This window comes from Cricetulus griseus, chromosome 5, assembly GCF_003668045.3.
Source record: "Cricetulus griseus strain 17A/GY chromosome 5, alternate assembly CriGri-PICRH-1.0, whole genome shotgun sequence".
NCBI classification, from domain to species: Eukaryota; Metazoa; Chordata; class Mammalia; order Rodentia; family Cricetidae; genus Cricetulus; species Cricetulus griseus.
Genome location: NC_048598.1, coordinates 96,884,439 through 96,902,838, shown reverse-complemented (window position 1 = coordinate 96,902,838; position 18,400 = coordinate 96,884,439). Strand labels below are relative to the sequence as shown.

Genomic DNA, 18,400 nt, shown 5'->3' with positions numbered 1-18,400 from the left:
ACAAAACAAAACAAAACAAAACCAGTCTCCATTACTTTCCCCCTAGATATTGGGGAAGGCCTCTCTGTAGGAGCCGCTCTCTGGGGCATCCTGGGAAGGACTGGGGATTGGGCAATGTCCTTGGCCTCTCCCAACACCGTCCCTGGAGTACCCCAGACCTGATGGCTACCTCCCTGACTTAAGAAATGCCTGCCTTAATACCTCTTCAGGATGCAGGCTGAACGGGACAGGACTGTCCCAGTGGATCTGCCAGTGTAACTCGGTTGCCTCTCTTATCTCAGGGTATGTTTCATTACTTGGAGCACCCCCTGAACAACAGTGCAGGGATACCCTTTCAGTACAAGGAATATCTTGACGTCATCATCAAGACAGGCCACAGAGGATTTCTGGTCCTCTGGGGTCAGCTAAGCCTGTTGGTGTCCCCCAACGCAGGTGAGCTGCACTCTCTACAGGCCTCCCTCCACCAGTGGGGATGGGTTTGGACTAGGGACCCCAGATCTTTGTGTATGGTCATGTGCACGTGGAGGCCAGAGGCTCAATTATTTTCATTTACTTTAAAAAAATATTAACTTCACCCAACCTGGGACTGATCAAGTCCCAGGGACCCTGCTGATGTGCCTTCTTATTGCCAGGGTTACAAGCTGAGCTAGACTTTCAGAGAGGTGCTGAAGAGGCGCTGAAGGTCTGAAGGCTGGCCTGTACTGGGGAATTCTAAGCAGGCTCCCTCGACCCTGACCATGCCCCCAGCCCCCCTCACTGGGGTATTCTCGGTGGGGCTCCTCTCCTGACTGCCCCCCACCCCCTCACCCTCCCACACCCGCATCCACCTCTTAGTCAATTTGATGTGGACTCTAAGTTTACCACGCTAGCCTTGAGGCCATTCTGTATCCCAGACAAGCCTAGGAAGTCTGGTTCCTCTTGCCGCAACCTCCTGGTTGATGCTCCACTCCTAGGTTTTAGTTTCCTTGACAACATCGGGTCACTTTTCAGAGCTCCATTACCAAAGAGACTCAGAGGGGTCGCCTTTCCCCAGGTGTCTGCCGAGTTTCTCTCCTTGGGCTTTTGAATAGCAAACCAAAGGCAAGCCATAAGAACCCAGTGAATGCAGAGGAGAGGTGTGGGAGCTGTGCAGGGAGGCCCCCCATCCCGGGTCCATCGACACGGTGCGCGTGCGAGGGACACGCGTCATCACCGTCTGCCTGTCCCCTCCTAGGCCAGATCATGGACACCGTGCAGCTGTGGAAAGGGCAGAGGCGTCTCACCTCGGATATCTCCTCCACTGGCATCTCCATCCACAGCGTTGCTTCAAGTATGTGGCCCACTTGTCTTGGGCTTGCTTTTTATCAACCCTCTTGCCTCACTTCAGCCTTCCTGCCTCCCATCCCCCACCCGTGACTGAGTCAGGCTCCCTCCTACGCCTCAGCTCAGCTGTGATTGGCCTGCGAACCCTGACGCTTGGTGGGGTTGCGGTGAGGGATGACTGATTTTTGTCTTTTCTTGTTTGTTTCTTATTCCTGCTTACTTCTTGCAGCTGTGGGTGTGAGGATGTTTGCCTGCGTGCCTCGGTGAGTGTGTGGAGGTCAGAGGAGCCACTGTGTGGGTCCCAGGAATCAAACTTAGGTCTTCAGGCTTGGCAGCAAGCACCTCTACACTTTCACTGGCCCCTTTGCTTTGCACCTTTCCTGGCACCTGACCTCATCTCTGCTTTTGCTTTCTCTTTCCCAGATACTTATGAGCTGGCTCTGCTGACGAAGGATAACCAACTGTATTACGGGAGTCAGGGTTACCTGGGAACCTCCGTAATCCAGGTGTGTCTGAGTCCTCAGCCAACAGCTGCAATGGGAACCTTCCTTCTTAGGCCCCTGCCCCTCGTTGAAACCTAAGCATCACACTAGTGAAATGTCATTTTATTTTGAGGCAAGGCCTCGTGTAGCTAAGGCTGAACTTGAACTTCTTTTAAAGCCAAGGATAACGGTGTTGTCCTGATCCTTGCAGAGTGCTCCAATGGCAGGCAGGCACCACCATGCCCAGTTTTGGGGGATTCTGCACATAGAATCCAGGATTGTGCATGTCAGGCAAGCGCTCTACCCACTGTGAACTACCCATACAGTTATCCTTACAAGCAAATTAATTAGGACCAGGTCCCAGGTTCAAAGCACCAGAACCACAAAACAGAACAAAGAAAAACAGTGAAATATATGCATATGAAGTGACTGGCTTGTCCCTCCCAAGAGAATGGGTGCTTGATGTGGCTGAGGCTCCATCCCCAGCAGCATTATATTCAAAACACACATAGCAACCAGGCTTGATTGGAGGGGGGCTGAAGAGCCTGGGGGTGGGGGTGGGGGTGTGGAGGGATCACAGCACCCCCTCCCCCACCAAACCTAAAGACCTAAGTTCGATCCCTGGGATCCACATGGTGGAGGGAGAGAACTGCCAGGTTGTCTTCCCACCTCCTCCACCCTGTGTGCACTCACACAACAAATAAATAAATATAACAACATTTTTGTTTCTTAAAGTAGTAGGCTGGGCATGCGGTGCTGAGTCTACATGCCAGCCCCAGTTGTCGGGAGGCTTGAGACAGCAGGATTGCTGTGTTTGTGAGGCCAGCGGGGGCTGCCGAGCAAGACCTTGTAGAAAGAAACAAAATGAAAAGGAAAGAAGGAAGGCGAAGGTTGGGCCTCAGAGCTGGGTTTCCCCGTAGCTGTCGAAGATGTCTCTACAGATTGAAGATACAAGCATCTCCTTTACGGACACTGGCATGCTGGAGATCCTCATAATGGTGGCAGACCCTCAGTTCCCGTTGTTTGACTTTAAGAAGTGCATTGTGAACGTGCAGGCTGTTCTCATGAACCCCAAATTTGAGATGGAACAGTGCAATGTAGGTGACCCCCTGTGATCTAAGTCAATTCCTGGTGACTTGTGTGGTTATTTCCAGTGTGGGTAGCTGGTGGCACTGCGGATGCTACCTAGGACCTCATACAATGGAGAGGAATCACATTCCAGTAAGCCACTCCCTGCACCCATCTCTGCTTTTAGAACGGGGGAAGCTGAAGGAAAAAATTTCAGTGAGGTAGAAGTAGAGGACTGTCCTTCTAGTTTCTTGGGAGGTTTCAGTAAAAGGATTTCAAATTCCACTCAAGCCCGTGCAACTCAGCAAGAAACAGACAAAAAAAAAATATTCTGGAAGAACTCAGTTCCTGGAAAAGGGTAGTGGGGATGCTTGTCTGCATGAGTGCTCTGGGGACCCAGGGTCTACCTGTGGCTCTCCGTGTGAGGATGAGTCTGTGCCTAAGATGCAGCACCGCCCACTTGTCCCTTGCTTCTGGAGACAGGGCGGAAACGGCCTTCGCTGATTTCCCACCACCTTCCCCAGGTGGAGCTTCTGGAAAGCAACATGGTAAATCAGATGTTCACCATAGACATGAACAGCAAGCTGGACCTGTCTGCACTTATGATACCTCGGCCCGGCAAGACCCCCATCCCACTGGTGAGTGTAGACCCAGCCTGCATCCTCCAACCTGGACCGCACGAGGACACACTGGGCTGGCCCAAAGGCTCCACACTCCACAGTGCTGCCAGCCCACAACCCCAGAAGTTCACGTTCAACCAAACATCCTGTCTTCTCTCTTTGCCTGCATTCCTCCCATTTTTCTTCCTCCTTTTCTCCCTCTTCCTTCCTTAGTCCCTTAGCCTTCTCCTCCCCCAACTCCTCCTCCTCCATCTCATCCTTCTATCGCCTCCTCCATCTGTTCCATCTCCTCCTCCACCCTCTTCTCCTCCATCTTGGTCTCTTCCTCCTCCCACCCAGGGTTCGTCCAACACCCCCACACTCTCCCTCTTGTCCATGCCATCCTTCTGTGCCTCACAGCTCAGTGGCCTCGGGCTCTAAGGCTTCAACTGACAGGTTGCAGATACTCCAGGTGGGGGTGCTGCAACCAGGAGCTTGTGTGTAAAAGCAGGTTGGCTGTGCTGAGGATGGACAGGGTTCTCCTTGGTGTCTGTCACAAGGTGACAACTGTCTGTGTGTTATATCTTAGGTGATGGTCAGCAACCCCCACTCCCTGGGGTTTGAGGCACACATCACTGAGTTTGGTAACACGTTCGACGGCAACTATAAGTACAAACTGGTATGTGTCTGTGGCCGTGTCAGGGGTCTTTACCAAGACCCAATAACATTGTTTGTTTTGTTTTATGTGAATGAGACACGGTGTCCCTCTGTAGGCCAGGGCAGCCATGGAATATGTTATCCCACCTTGGCTTCTTAAGGGTTGGATGGTGGGAAGGTGCCATTCTGCCTGACCCTCCATGCAGCATCTTCTTTGTGCTCTGAAGGGATCAGCTTCCCTCCTCCCTTCCTGCACAGCCCCGACTCATCTGCCCTGAGTAAGACAGGCAGCTGCCACCCACACACACATGCCCTGTCACACAGGAGAGGCTAGGGTGCCCCAGACACAGGAAGGATGAGAGTGAGTTATCTGGGAGAACCTTGGTAGAGGGCTGGGTTCCAGCCAGGGACCAGGTGGGGGTCCAGTTGTCCCCTTGCATCTGTCAAACTCAGGTTCATGACAGGGCTTGCCTGTGTTGCCTAGGAACACGTGGCTAGTCTATATGATGTCACCTTAGCAGCCAAGCCCACACTTCAGGCAACTCCTTGGGACATTAAATATTAGTGAGGGGGGAGACAAAGTTGCAGCTCATGGGGGACAGTAAGGGTTGGTGTCACAAGGGCCATGAGCCCCTCACCTCTGAGAACTTGCAGAAAGGTTTCCTATGACATAGAAATATGACATAGTGGGGCTGGACAGCAACGGACAAGGTCCCACAGTACCATCAGTCACCCTTCTCTTACTAGCCCTGTCCCATTTGGGGGTGACACCTATGCTGACCTCTGCTGTAACTGTAACTGGCTGTCTCTCAGTGTGTCTGTCTGTCTGTCCCTGCTGCCATTCCACAGGAAATTGAACTCCAGCAACAGCATCACTGGGGCATCGCGGACACCAATTTCACCGCCAGGTATCTGATGAGTTCTCGGGCTTAAGGCTGCTCCCCACTGCTGTCTGCAGGGATTCCTAGGCCCACAGTGGGAAAAGTGGGGCAACCCTACTTTCAGAACATTGGGACAATATTAGTCTAAAGTTCTACATTGGACCTCACTGGAGGAGCACTCATCCAGGGAGCATGCAGCTCCTGGGCTCCAGGCCCAGCACCTCAGGTCCTGAGTGCAGCAGCACATGACTGTGATCTCAGCTCCGAAAAAGTGGGGGCAGTAAGGTCAAGAGTTCAAAGTCAGCCTCAGCTATCATTTAGGGAGTCAGGGAGTTGGAAACCAGCCTGGGTGATGAGTGTGTGCGCCTCCGTGTCTGTGTCCGTGTGGTGTCCTAGCCTGTTTTCTGATGTTGTAAACACCATGACAAAAAGGAGCTTGGAAAGGAAAGGGTTTATTTGACTGACAAGGGCTGATCACAATCCATTTCCAAGAGAAGCAGAGGAAGGAACTGATGCAGAGACCTTGGAGGAGTGCTGCTTCCTGGCTGCTTCCTGGCTGCTCCTGGTGGCTCAGCCTGCTTTTTGTTTTGTTTTGTTTTGTTTGTTTTTGCTCGGGTTTCTTGTTTTATTTTGTTTGTCTGAGGCAGTTTCTTTTCTTTTTTTCTTTTTTAATTTATTATTATTATTATTATTGTTATTATTATTATTATTATTATTATTATTATTATTATTATTATTATTTTGGTTTTTCGAGATAGGGTTTTTCTGTGGCTTTGGAGACTGTCCTGGAACTAGCTCTTGTAAACCAGGCTGGTCTCGAACTCACAGAGATCCACCTGCCTCTGCCTCCTGAGTGCTGGGATTAAAGGCGTGTGCCACCAACGCTCGGCCTTCTTTATTTTTTTATTAGAGAGAAAATTATTTTACATGTTAATCCCAGGTTTCTCTCCCCCCCCCCCCCCCCCCCCCTCCCCCCCCCAACTAATGCCCTACCTATCCCATACACTTCCTGCTTCCCAGGGAAGGTGAGGCCTTCCATAGGGGATCTTCAAAGTCTGTCATATTCTTTGGAATAGGGCCTAGGCCAACCCCCTTGTGTCTAGGCTCAGGGAGTATCCCTCCATGTGGGATGGGCTCCCAAAGTCCATTCCTATGCTAGGGATAAGTACTGATCCACTACAAGAGGCCCCATAGATTTTCAAGGTCTCCTCACTGACACCCACATTCAGGGGGTCTGGATCAGTCTCATGCTGGTTTCCCAGCAATCAGTGCTAGTTTCCCAGATACCAGGGCAGTTTCTCCATGTAAAAGCCCTAGCTATCCTGGAACTCACTCAGTAGACCAGAGTGGCTTTGAACTCAACAGAGATCCACCTGTCTACCTCCTCCTGAGTGCTGGAATTTAAGGCATGCACCACCATGGCCCAGCACTCAGCCTGCTTTCTTATAATTTTGATTGTGAGCCAAGCCTGATGGCTGAGCTATCTCCAGCCCGGATGCTTTCTTATACAACCAAGGACCTCGCTGCTGGAGCTTCCCACATCAACCACTAACCAAGTCAATGTCCCACAGGCCAACCTGATGGGGCAAAAATCTCAGTTGGAGTTCCCTCTTTCTGGCTGTGCCAAGTTGACAACCAAGAGTAGCCATGGCAGATGCCGGCAGGTGGATGGCAGAGGTTGGGCAGATCCTGGTGTGTGCAGATGGACTGTTGGCAGGAGGGGAAGGGTTCTGACGAGCATACCAGTGCTCATTGTAACTCAGACCTCTCATCCCTGTTGCATTGTAGCATCAAGCGCAATGCCATCTCTTCTGTAACTGTGGACATAGCTGACAAGACAATTGCATGCGTGGATCTGAAGCCCCTGGTATGTGCAGATATTTGCTGCCTGACATTTGTTCATGTGCTGAGTCACGGAAGCCAGTCCCACCATGCTGGACAGGATCTGGTTTGGAAATAAAATAATAGTGCTATTGTCCTGATTGCTGGGGCCACTGTTGCCATCTGGGGGGGAGGGGTCCTTCAGAATCCTCCAGGGGAAGTGCTCTTTCTTTCTTTCTTTCTTTCTTTCTTTCTTTCATTCTTTCTTTCTTTCTGTTTTTTGAGACAGGGTTTCTCTGTGTAGTGTTGGAGCCTATCCTGGCACTTGCTCTGGAGACCAGACTGACCTCGAACTCAGAGATCTACCTGCCTCTGCCTCCCGAGTGCTGGGATTAAAGGCATGCACCACCAACACCCGGCCGGAAGTGCTGTTTCTTACTGGGCATCTCTATAATTATTCTTGCCAATTTGAGGAAATAGAACTTCCAGAGCAGTGGCTCCCAACCTCCCTGTTGCTGCACCCCTTTAATAAAGTTCCTCATGTTGTGGTGACCCCCCAACCACACAATTATTTTCATTGCTACTTCATAATTGTAATTTTGCTACTGCTATGATTCATAATATAAATAATCTGTGTTTTCTGGTGGTCTTAGGTGACCCCTGTAAAAAGGGTTGTTTGACCCCCATAGGGGTTGCAACCCATAGATTGAGAACCACTGTTCTGGGTGCTTCCAGAGACTTGACAATGAGGTGCCTGCACATAAAAATGTGTGGGTACATCATTCTCAGCTGTGTTATTCACCATGGGTGGCAGTGGAAAATTGACAAATGGATAAAGAGAATGTGGCCCCATCCATTCGGTTGGCTACTACTCAGCCAGGAAAAGGAATGCAGTTCTTACACACAATTACAGTGTGTAGGACTGTGTACTTTGGAGGAGAGGAGATAAAGAGTTAGGTGTTTGCTGAGGACAGAGCTTAGATTTGGGAAGATAAGACATGGCACTGAGAACCACTGTGTCAGGATCAGGCTTGGGGATGTGTCCCAGATAGCATTCCACAGCAGCAGGGCTGACAGCAGCTCTTCATGGAGTATGTGACAGTCTCTCTGCCTCTGTTCCTTGCAGTCCACGCTCATCTCAGTGGGCTGTGACCAGACCAAGAAGATTCTTGTGCAGAAGTGAGTGTGACAGCCCCAGGGGAGGCAGGGTGGGGCCGGCATAATCACTGTAGTGAGGTGACATTATTCCAGCCATCTATTTTTGTGTATGTTTAGCAGCTCTGTAACAGGGAATTCGGGGCCTGGAGGGAAGACTCAGCTATTAGAGAAACAGCTGCTCTTGCATGATGGCTCACAACTGTCTGTAACTCCAGGTCCAGGGGACCCGATGCCCTCATCTGATTTCTGTGGGCACTGCACATACAAGGTGCTCAGACAGACATGCAGGCAAAACACTTGAGCACAAAAAATAAATAGACATTCAAACACTGAGATATTAAGTTCAAATTACATGTTACTAAATGTTAAATTTAAATATCAAAAAACACAAAATTCTGCATGTAATTGACAGTTCTATTACAAATCAAAACACTGAAAACCACAAATTCCTGGAAGCAGCCCATCCTGAGCCAAGAGGTGATTGGTTGGCCACACATGGAGGTAGCAGTGCCATGCTCTGGAGCGATAGTGTATGTGCCCGTGAGTTTGCTAGTATGGAGATTCCTTGACCTTTCTATGATGATTTGCTCTTTCTTGTGTTAAAGACTGTTTTTATTGTGTGTGTGAGTGTGTATGTGTGTATGTGTGTGTGTGTATGAATGTCTGTGAGAGTGAATGTGTGTGTTAGTATGTGATAGTGTCTGTGTGGGTAAGTGACTGTGTGAATAGGTGTGTGTGTGTGTGTGTGTGAATGTCTGTGAGAGTGTCTGAGTGTATGTGTTAGTGTGTGATAGTGTCTGTGTGGGTGACTGTGTGAATAGGGGTGTGTGTGTGTGTGTGTGTGTGTGTGTGTGTGCGCGCGCGCGCGCGTGTGATGTGTGGGTGAGGGTGTGTGGGTGTGTGAATGTGAATGTGAAAGTTCTTTCACAGTCCAGAAGCATCAGATCCCTCGGTACTGGCATTACACCAAGTTGTGAGTCCGTCCCCCATGTGAGTCACCTCTGCAGCCACAGGTTATAATTTACACAGGGTTTGGAACCTTCCCTAAGGTTATTCCAGGCCCACACCCTCCACAGCTGGGGCAGGTGTCCCACCCTCCTAGCCTCCCGGGTGAGGTGCGCCCCTTCCTGTGTCCCTCCTCCTACCAACGTTCAGTTCCTGGGTGTCCAGTCCCTCTTCAGGTCTCCTCACTTCTCTCCATTACAGCAAAATCTCCGCCTGTTCCATGGGAATCCTCAACCCCGTGGAGCTGCAGGGAAACTACACTTACATCATTGAGAAGTAAGTGGTGTGCTGCCCACCTCCCAGCCCTCCACACACTAGGGATAGAACCCCAGAGAATGAGGAGGAATGATTTAAAACTGGTGTCTGGCCCAGGGGGACCATTCAGCCACAGGAGCTAGGCGGACATAGTGGCGTACGAGAAGCCATCTATCAAGGACATCCGAGTGCCACCCTCAGTGTCCTCTCAGGGTCCAGACAGGATGCTAAGGAAGTGCAGAATATTATTAAGGGAATCTGAGGGTAAACAATACATATATTCTTCTCATCCTGTCTCTTTATTTTTTCAAAATTCTCCCAGATCCCACAAGATCTCCAGTTTGTATTCCCACACATCCACAGGGCCAAGAAGAGTGAAAAGGCTGACCAAGTGGTCGCCTGTTATCTTGCTAATATCTCAGTGGGGGTGTGGCTGTGAAGCATCTGGCATATCTGAAAAGGGTCGATGGAGGAAGGGGCTATGATTTGTAATGGGGGGAAGGGTGTTAGTATGTAAAACAACATTGGTGTGGCTAGTTAAGCTAGAAGTTTGTAACTGATAAATGTAGGGAATAGGAAGAAAATTCGGCATTGCTATGCACTCTCTGAGCACTTTCTTCCCCTTCCTTTGGCAGCAGCTGGGAACACAGGTTTGTGGTAACCATGGCAACCAGCATAAGCTGTGGAAGGAAAATGGGTGGCATTTGATCCTCATTAGCACTTGACCAAGTGTTAGTGGACTAAAGGGAAATTCTCAGTGCTAGAGCAAAGGGAAAAACTAAGGCTATGTAGCATAAGATCCAGAGGTGACTGCTTCCAGCCTCAGGGTCAGCAGAGGGGTGCTCTTACCTCTAATGTCTGAGTGAGAAGAAATTTCTTTCTCTGGGGCTTTTTGAGACTACAAGGCACCCAGCATGTATTCTATATATCAAGATGATACAGACAAACAAAAAGTCATCCTCCTGACTTCCCACAGATACACGTGCCCAGTAGATAGGGAATATTTTCACGAGATAGACACACACAAGCAGTGGAAACACCCAAAGTTATTCCTAAAGGAAGAGATGAAGTGACTCCTGAGAGAACTTATAGACAGGAGAAACTGATTTCCACAGCCAGAGACTCCATGGCTTTGCCAGGAGGAGCTCCCTTGTCACTCATGTGGTAGGTTGGCCTGTTGAGTATAAGTTATCCTGCTGTATTTCTCATGGTCCATGGCAGTCACTTTGTGCCAGACACTAGAGCCCATTGCAAGGCCTCTCCTTTATTTGATGTGGTACTTGGAGTCACAGCCAGGCCTCAATCCTGGCCCTAAGTTGTCTTACTAACTTTGCATTACTATGATAAGACATCATGACCCTGTAGAGGCCATGGAGGAACACAGCTTACAGTCTTGCTCTCCGTGGCTTGCATGCTTTGTTTCCTTAAGTAACTCAAGACCAGCTGCCCAGGAGTGGCACCCTTGGCAGTGAGCTGGGCCTCCTACATCAATCACTAACCCAGAAAATACACCACAGTCATTTTCTCAACTGAGATTCCCTCTTCACAGATAACCCTAGCTTGTATAAGCTTGCCAAAAACAAAACAAAACAAAACAAAACAAAGGAGTCAGGTGGTGGTGGTGCACTCAGGAGGCAGAGGCAGGTGGATCTCTGTAAGTTCTAGGTCAGCCTGGTCTACAGAGCTAGTTCCAGGACAGCCAGAGCTACACAAGGAAACCCTGTCTTGAAAAACCAAACCAAGCCGGGCGTTGGTGGTGCACACCTTTAATCCCAGCACTTGGGAGGCAGAGGCAGGTGGATCTCTGTGAGTTCGAGACCAGCCTGGTCTACAAGAGTTAGTTCCAGGACAGCCTCCAAAGCCACAGAGAAAACCTGTCTCCAAAAACAAAAACCAAACAAAAAAAAAAAAAAAAAAAAAAAAAAAAAAAAAACAGGATATTTGATCTCTTGATACACAAGTACATCAGTATTAACCCATAGCCTTTTCTTTTATGTTGGTTCCCAATGGCTCATGTTAATATTAATATCATATTTAAAGCCAGATGTTAGTGGCACATACCTTTAATCCCAGCACTTGGGAGGTAGAGGCAGGTGGGATCTCAGTGAGTTCAAGGCCAACCTGGTTTACAAAGTGAGTTCCAGGACAGTCAGAGAAACTCTGTTGCAAAAAAAAAAGTCATATTTAAAAATACAGCCCCAATCTTTAGAAATTCAAACACTTAAAAAATTCAGTTTCTTGAAATATATCCAATGTCTCCCTAAAAGTCTAAAGTCCCTCAACCATGGACCCCAATAAAACAAAAACTACAAATTAAGTATTTTCCTACTCCAAGAGGGAAAAACCAGGATACTGTTGATGATCAAGGGAAAATCAAGTCCTGTGGCTCAGTGTCGTCCCACACCTGGAACTCACTCATAACACTGAGCTCCAGACACCACTCCCAGGTCCACTTTTCCAGCTCTGCACTCTGCAGCAGATATAGCTTCTGTTCTAGACTCAGGCTGGCTCCACCCCACACCTGCTGCTGTCCTCAATGGTCGCCCAGAATCCTGGCATCTCCGACATGCTGAGGTCTCCTGGAGCACGAGTTCTAATTGATCTTAATAGTAAAAACCCAGAGTCCGATTTAGGGGGTGAAAGCTGAAAGATCAGAGAAGCAGAGCAGCAGCCACTAGAGCTCTTACCTCTATGAAATCCTCAGACATAAAAGAGACCAAGCTCCTGTCTCCTCCTAGCATATATTCCTCTCTCCATCCAGCCATATCACTTCCCCTCTGTCTGTACAGACATCCAGATGTCTGTGGATAACTAGTGGCTAGCTCCACCCTCTGATTGTCAGGAAATCTTTGTTAAGAGTACAAGCAAGATATCACCACAGTCTCCTAACTGAGGCTGTGCTTTTACCAATGAGCTCTCCTGGCCTCTCACACTGCCAGGCCTCAGCTGCTCTCCTTGACTCCCTCATGCCTTTAAAACCAGCACTACCTGGGCGATGCTTACATATTACCAAGTCCTGCTGCCAGCATGAGGTGCATTACAACCTTGGGCTTTTCGGCACATAGCTTCTGTTCTGACTCTCAGGAAACAATTCCCAGAAGATTTCACCTCAGTGACGCTGGTCTCTTCTCCATCACAGCCGATTCTGCAGCCCCAGCTGAGCAGAAGCAGGAAATCTTTGTTTTGGACTTTTTTTCAGACATGGTCTCTCTCTGTGTAGTCCTGGCTGTCCTGGGACTCGCTCTGTAGACCAGGCTGGCCTCAAACTCACAGAGATCCACCTGCCTCTGCCTCCCCAGTGCTAGCATTAAAAGCATGTGCCACCATGCCCAGTCACAAATCAGAGATTCTTAATACAAAATGTCAAATGAAGAGCCCTAATAATCTTTGAGGGACTCTCAAATTTTCCTCTGGAACTCCACAAGCCAGGTCTCTGTCATCTGCACTTCTTTCAACACTCCTATTTTTTAAGATCTCACAACAGCTTTCTGAGCTCTTATCGCTCAATGACTTTTCCAGCCCAAAGTTCCAGACTCCTTCCACAATCCTCCCCAAAATAACATCGTCCTGTCTGTCAAAGCAATATCCGACCCCTGGTACCAAGTTTATCTTAGAATTTCTACTGATGTGATGAAATACTATGACCAAGAGCAACTTGGAGAAGAAAGGGTTTGTTTCGGCTTACATACATTTGTGGTCCATTATCCAGGAAGTTGAGGCAGGAGCTGAGACAGAGGCCATGGAGGGTGCTGCTTAATGGCTTGTTTCCTATGGCTTGCTCAGCCTGTTTTCTTATAGAACCCACAACCACCGGACGAGGGTTAGGCCCCACCCACAGTGGGCTGGGCCTTCCCAGTCGCTAATTAAAAATTACTTTACAGGCTTACTTACAGCCTGGTCTCCCCCTCCCCCCCAAGACAGGATTTCTCTGTGTAGCTTTGGAGCCTCTCCTGGCACTCGTTGTGTAGGCCAGGCTGGCCTTGAACTCAGGCCTACAAACCTGATCTTATGAAGGCATTTTCTTACCTGACATTCCCCCTTCCCAGATGACCCTGTTTCGTATCAAATTGACTAATGAAACTAACTAGCACCGAGTCAAGGGCAGCATTAGTGCTGCAGGGTTTGTGGCAGTCTGTCACTCAGGGAGGCAGCACAAGGCTTTTTTTCTGATGTAATACCAAACACACTTAGTCTTAGTAATTTCTAGGTGGGAGCTCCACCCCTGACCATGCCTCAGCCCCTTACTGAGGGGTTCTAGTCAAGGGCTCCACCCCTGACCACACCTCCAGCCTGTTTTCTTATTCTTTTTTTGTGAGACAGGGTCTGACGCTCAACAGTCCTCCTGCCTCAGCCTCCTGAGTAGTTGGAAGGACAGATGTGGACCAACAGGCCCTGCTCACACCATTGTTTACACATCTGTGGATTTTAGTGTCCACTGCTTGCTCAGAACTGATATTCTCCCCTGAGGGTGGGGGAGGTAAAGGCAGAGGTAGACTTAGAGAGAGAAGAACCCTGTCTAAATGAATGCTTTTTAAAAGCATTTTGATTTCATTTCATTTATTTATTCATTCATTTAAAGTGGCATGTGGTGGGCAGAGGACAATTTATGGGTGTTACTCTTTCCTTTCAGCATGTGGATCCCAGAGAGTGAACTCTGGTCACCAGCTGGGTGGCAAGTGCCTTTACCCACAGTGTCCCTTCCCCACTCCTGGGCCATCTCGGTGTGACTCCCAAAGCCGTTTGTCCAAGGATTCCTAATCACACATGGGTCTGAGAGGAGGAAGCTGGGATGGGTTCAGTTTGGTCTTTGTGAGGCTGTCAGTGGATTAGCTGTGGTCCCCTCTCAGGAGACACTTGAGGTTGGCTTAAAATGCATTGACTAAAAAGGCGCGCGCACGCACGCACACACACGGGGCTGGAGAGATGGCTCAGAGGTTAAGAGCACTGACTGCTCTTCTAGAGGTCCTGAGTTCAATTCCCAGCAACCACATGGTGGCTCACAATGATCCGTTATGAGATCTGGTGCCCTCTTCTGGTGTGCAGATATACATGGAAGCAGAATGTTGTATACATGATAAATAAACAAACAAACAAAATCTTTTTAAAAAAGGCACACACACACACACGTACATACAGACACACAAACAAATACACAGAAACACACACAGATACACAGGCACACAAACATACAGACATAAACATAAACACATAGAAACAGACACAAACACACATACAGACAGAAACAGATACTAAACACTTACAGACAGACACACACATGAACACAGACACAAACAGATACTCAAAACACACACACACACACACACACACACACACACACACACACACACACACACGTGGTGTACAGAAACACATGCAGGCAAAGCAGTCATACACATAAATATAAATCTGAAAAGCGTCTTTACAGGTCAGTCCTGGTAGGGAGGGCTCAGCAAAGTTTGCTCTGCAGCTGCCAGGACCCGAGTCAGATCCAGGAACCTGTGATTTAAGAACAATACAATGCCCTGGGTGTTGGTATAGGCTTCTAATCACCATGCTCCTTGTCTCTTCAAAGGGAAGCATATGATCCAATAAACCACAATGCCCGTGCCCAGAATGACCTGCTGGTATATTATCAGTACAAGGAGCTGGGCTGCCCTCGTCTGGTCTACTACGACAAGCCGTGGAAGCCTGTGGTGGAAGTGTAAGCTCCATGCTGCTCCGGTGCCCTGCCCTAGCCATGTCCTCCTCCTGGGACAGTCTCCCCTTCTCATCTCACTCTGTCTGTCCTGAGTCAGCCCCAGCTACTGAGTCCAAAGCTAAAGAGGCATGGGCCCAGGTCTTGGTGTGAGAAAGGCCTCAGCCTGACTTGCAGATATCCACAGTGAGCCCTCTGACTCTTCTCTTTTTGTTCATATTATGCCAACCTCTAACCCACTATGAAGCCCAGTCTGGCCTCGAACTTTTCATACTCCTGCCCCAGGCCTCCAAGTGCTGGCATCTCTTGTGCCACTACGCCTGGATTATGTTTTTTTTTTTTTTCTTCTGAGTCCTTCCAAGCAGTCTACTGTTTCCCTTCATTCTCTTTTCTCCCCACTCTGTCCTCAACCATAGCGATGTCTGTTTCCATGAGATTGTGGGGTTTTGAAGGATGAGTAGGAGTTTGTCAGACAGATATGATAATGAAGGGAGAGCCACATAGAAACTCATTGACACTCAAGAGACAGGTGCAGTTGCACACACCTGTGATCCTAGCACTCAGGAAGCTGAGGAAGAAAGATTTCGAGTTTGAGGCTAGTCTGGGCTACACAGAAAGACTCTGTTTTAAAGAGATTATCTTGAGGTGGGGGCCAGTGGTGCTCACCTTTAATCCCAGCACTCAGGGCAGAGGCAGGAGGATCTGCCTGGTCTACAGAGTGAGTTCCAGGACAGTCAGGGCTACACAGAGAAAACCTGTCTCGAAAAACAATAAGGGGAAAAGTTGTGTGGATGTTGAACTTATTCAGACTTTTCCCTAAACACAGGGATTTTGGCAGTGTGTATAGCTCCCTGGCAAAAGCTTCTGGATCTAGAACTTCCGCAGTTCCCAGAAGCTGTCAGTAAATTCTGTTCATCCCCTGAGTATCTGGAGGTGTTGAGGACTGCCATCACTAGGGGCTCTTTGGAACACAATTCTGCTTTTGTCACTTAGCTTTAAGGCAGTGTCTCGTATAGCCTAGGCTGGCCACAAACTCTCCCCCCATCCCTGACCTCCCCAAGCACTGCGAGCACAGGCTGAACTGCCAGACTCTCTGCAGCCTTGAAGTCCTCTCTAGGTTGAAACCGCAATGCTGTGTGCCTGCTCCTTAAGTTGCATCGCTCAGGGAGCAGTGAAATCCCTGAGGCCTGTACACTCATTCCCCACATAGTCTAACCTCTGCCTGTCAAGGTTGGCTTAATGTCTGTGTGTCCAGGTTGTTCCAATCCTCAGCTACTGAGGCAAATTCAATCGGAAAACAAGAAGCTTAGTCCAGCATTTAGATGTCATGGCTGGTTCAACCCTCCTATGTCAGGGTTGCTTCAATCCTTGGGATGATATCCATGGACATCATCCAAATCTATCTGGGATAAGTAGCCTGTGCGCTTTCCATTTGCTAGGGCCAATCGGTAGAGCGCTTGCTTTATTTCATGAAATCCCTGATCCCATTCCCAGCACTCGGTAAACCAGGCACCATGGTGCACACCTGTCATCCCAGCAGTGGGGAAGTGGAGACAGGGGGATCAGAAGTTCAAGGCTATCCTGGGCTACAGAAACAACAAACAAAACCCAATCCCACAACATAGCAAACTTGTTTCTACTCAAAGATCCTTGGCTCCCTTTCAGGGAGGGCTCTTGTACACAGTGGCTGGATCCCCTCCCTCTCTGCTTCTCCCCCATTCTTTCCCCACGTCTTCCATTAGGGTGACCCCCCCCAGCAGTGTCCTCCCAGGGAGCCCTGCTGCCTCATCTTGTGTCTCAGGTGGAAGAACGGGATTCTAGAAGAGATCATGAATGCCGAGTATGTGATCACAGAGATCAATGGGATAGTCACCTATTCGTACTCCCTGACGGCCGCCACTGCAAACTGCCGGTCACAGCCTCAGAACTGGAGTACCTTTCAGACAGAGGTGGCCAGCATAGACCAAGCATCCATCTGGAACAGAGAGGTAGGTGGGATCCCACCCACACTGTTCTGGTGTCTCCTGGCTATCCCATCACTGTGGAGCTGGAGCACCCAAGATAAGGCAAGTTCGAAGCCAGCCTAGGCTATATCTTGCCAGGAGTCCCAGGAAGAGCAGAAGGAGGAGGCTGGGGATGGGGTTAGAAGGCCTAAGGCCCTACCTACAGGGGTTTCCTTAGGAGTTCAGTGGAAGAGATGGCATGGCCTGTGTGATGGACAGAGGTTTGAGGGTCTTGGTCGTCAGGAATGACATCCCTCTGTCCCTGTCCTCAGAACTATGTCAGCTGCCACGAGGACAACAAGAACAACCCCCTGCTATGGCCAGAGGTTGAGTATCAGATCTTAGGTGGCCGGACAGACAATAGGGTTATTTTTGGCCAAAGAAATGGAATCTATACCTTCCTTCTGTCTGTGGTGGATCCATACTACAGGTGAGTAGAGGGGACACTACAGCTGGGGGATATCAAGGAGAGGTGACACAAGTTTTGTGTCCAAGACATCTGGCAGATTCCACGTATGGGGGTGCATGTCTGTCATCCCAGAAATGAGGGTCTGGACTACTGACACAGGAGGCTCAAGAGTTCAAGGACATCCTCGGCTATATAACTAGTTCGAGGCCAGCCTGGGCTACATGAGATCAGGGTCAAAAGTCACACAGCAGCAACAGCCTTTAGGCTGTAGCCATGTGAAGGGCAGGGATTCGGCCCACTCTTCCCCCTTGCTTCCCCTGGACACCCTGGGCTGCTGGCTTTCACTAAAGATTCCCTCCCCTTGCTGAGACTGTTTGTCCTCTGTGTGCCTGGTTGCAGAGGCTCTCCCATCATTCTCCTCTTGGCAGCAGCTGAAGTTCAGTTGGCCTGTCACCATGTTTTCCTTTCAAATGCTGACGTGATTGTCCTTAGCCCCCCTCCCCACAAACTCCCAAACCGAAGCAAGCAAGCAAGCAAGCAAGCAAACAAACAAACAAAACACACTTCTTAGTACCCACATGCAAGAGGAAGCTGGCTGTGTGAACAGGAGTAAGAATCCAGGACAGCCTGTGCCCACTGTCGCCTGCAGCTACTGCAGTCTGGACACCATGTTCAGCGTGTACGTGTATGGGGCCTTACCCATGGCGATGTTCCCACCCGTGCTCACCATCATGCTGCTTGTCATGACAACGCTGCTGAGCATATGGCTGGTCTATGTCATTCCCAAGGAACTGAACACGGAGAGGGGCCAGCGCTTCAAGAACTTCTGTTCCGTGATGTTCCAGAGCTGCCTGGGGATCTGCAACTCCCCTGAGCTGCAGGGTTTCCGGCCACGGTGGCTGCGCCCCAGGAGGGTGAGGGACGAGTCAGAGAATACCCCAAGTATGTAGAGCGACAGACTTTCAGAAACAGCCGACACACAGGGGTTTCAGTGAAGGATCTCTGACCTCCATGTGTGTTACATGTTGGCTCTTGTCCCAATAAACTGTTAAATATAAAGAGTGA

General features: G+C 49.3%; 1 protein-coding gene across 1 annotated transcript in view; it reads left to right on the top strand.

The window, feature by feature from the left end:
- The window catches only part of Catsperd (cation channel sperm associated auxiliary subunit delta), a 39,172-nt gene extending 20,887 nt beyond the window's left edge, over nt 1-18,285 (top strand). The window contains exons 9-22 of the mRNA XM_035445091.1: nt 282-432; nt 1,214-1,309; nt 1,726-1,808; nt 2,705-2,881; nt 3,377-3,490; nt 4,041-4,130; nt 4,958-5,016; nt 6,778-6,856; nt 7,937-7,989; nt 9,175-9,249; nt 14,801-14,929; nt 16,725-16,911; nt 17,199-17,356; nt 17,985-18,285. Of these exons, the coding sequence (XP_035300982.1) occupies nt 282-432; nt 1,214-1,309; nt 1,726-1,808; nt 2,705-2,881; nt 3,377-3,490; nt 4,041-4,130; nt 4,958-5,016; nt 6,778-6,856; nt 7,937-7,989; nt 9,175-9,249; nt 14,801-14,929; nt 16,725-16,911; nt 17,199-17,356; nt 17,985-18,285 (1,752 nt within the window). The remainder of the gene's footprint in view (nt 1-281; nt 433-1,213; nt 1,310-1,725; nt 1,809-2,704; nt 2,882-3,376; nt 3,491-4,040; nt 4,131-4,957; nt 5,017-6,777; nt 6,857-7,936; nt 7,990-9,174; nt 9,250-14,800; nt 14,930-16,724; nt 16,912-17,198; nt 17,357-17,984) is intronic.
- The last annotated feature ends 115 nt before the right edge of the window (nt 18,286-18,400 follow it).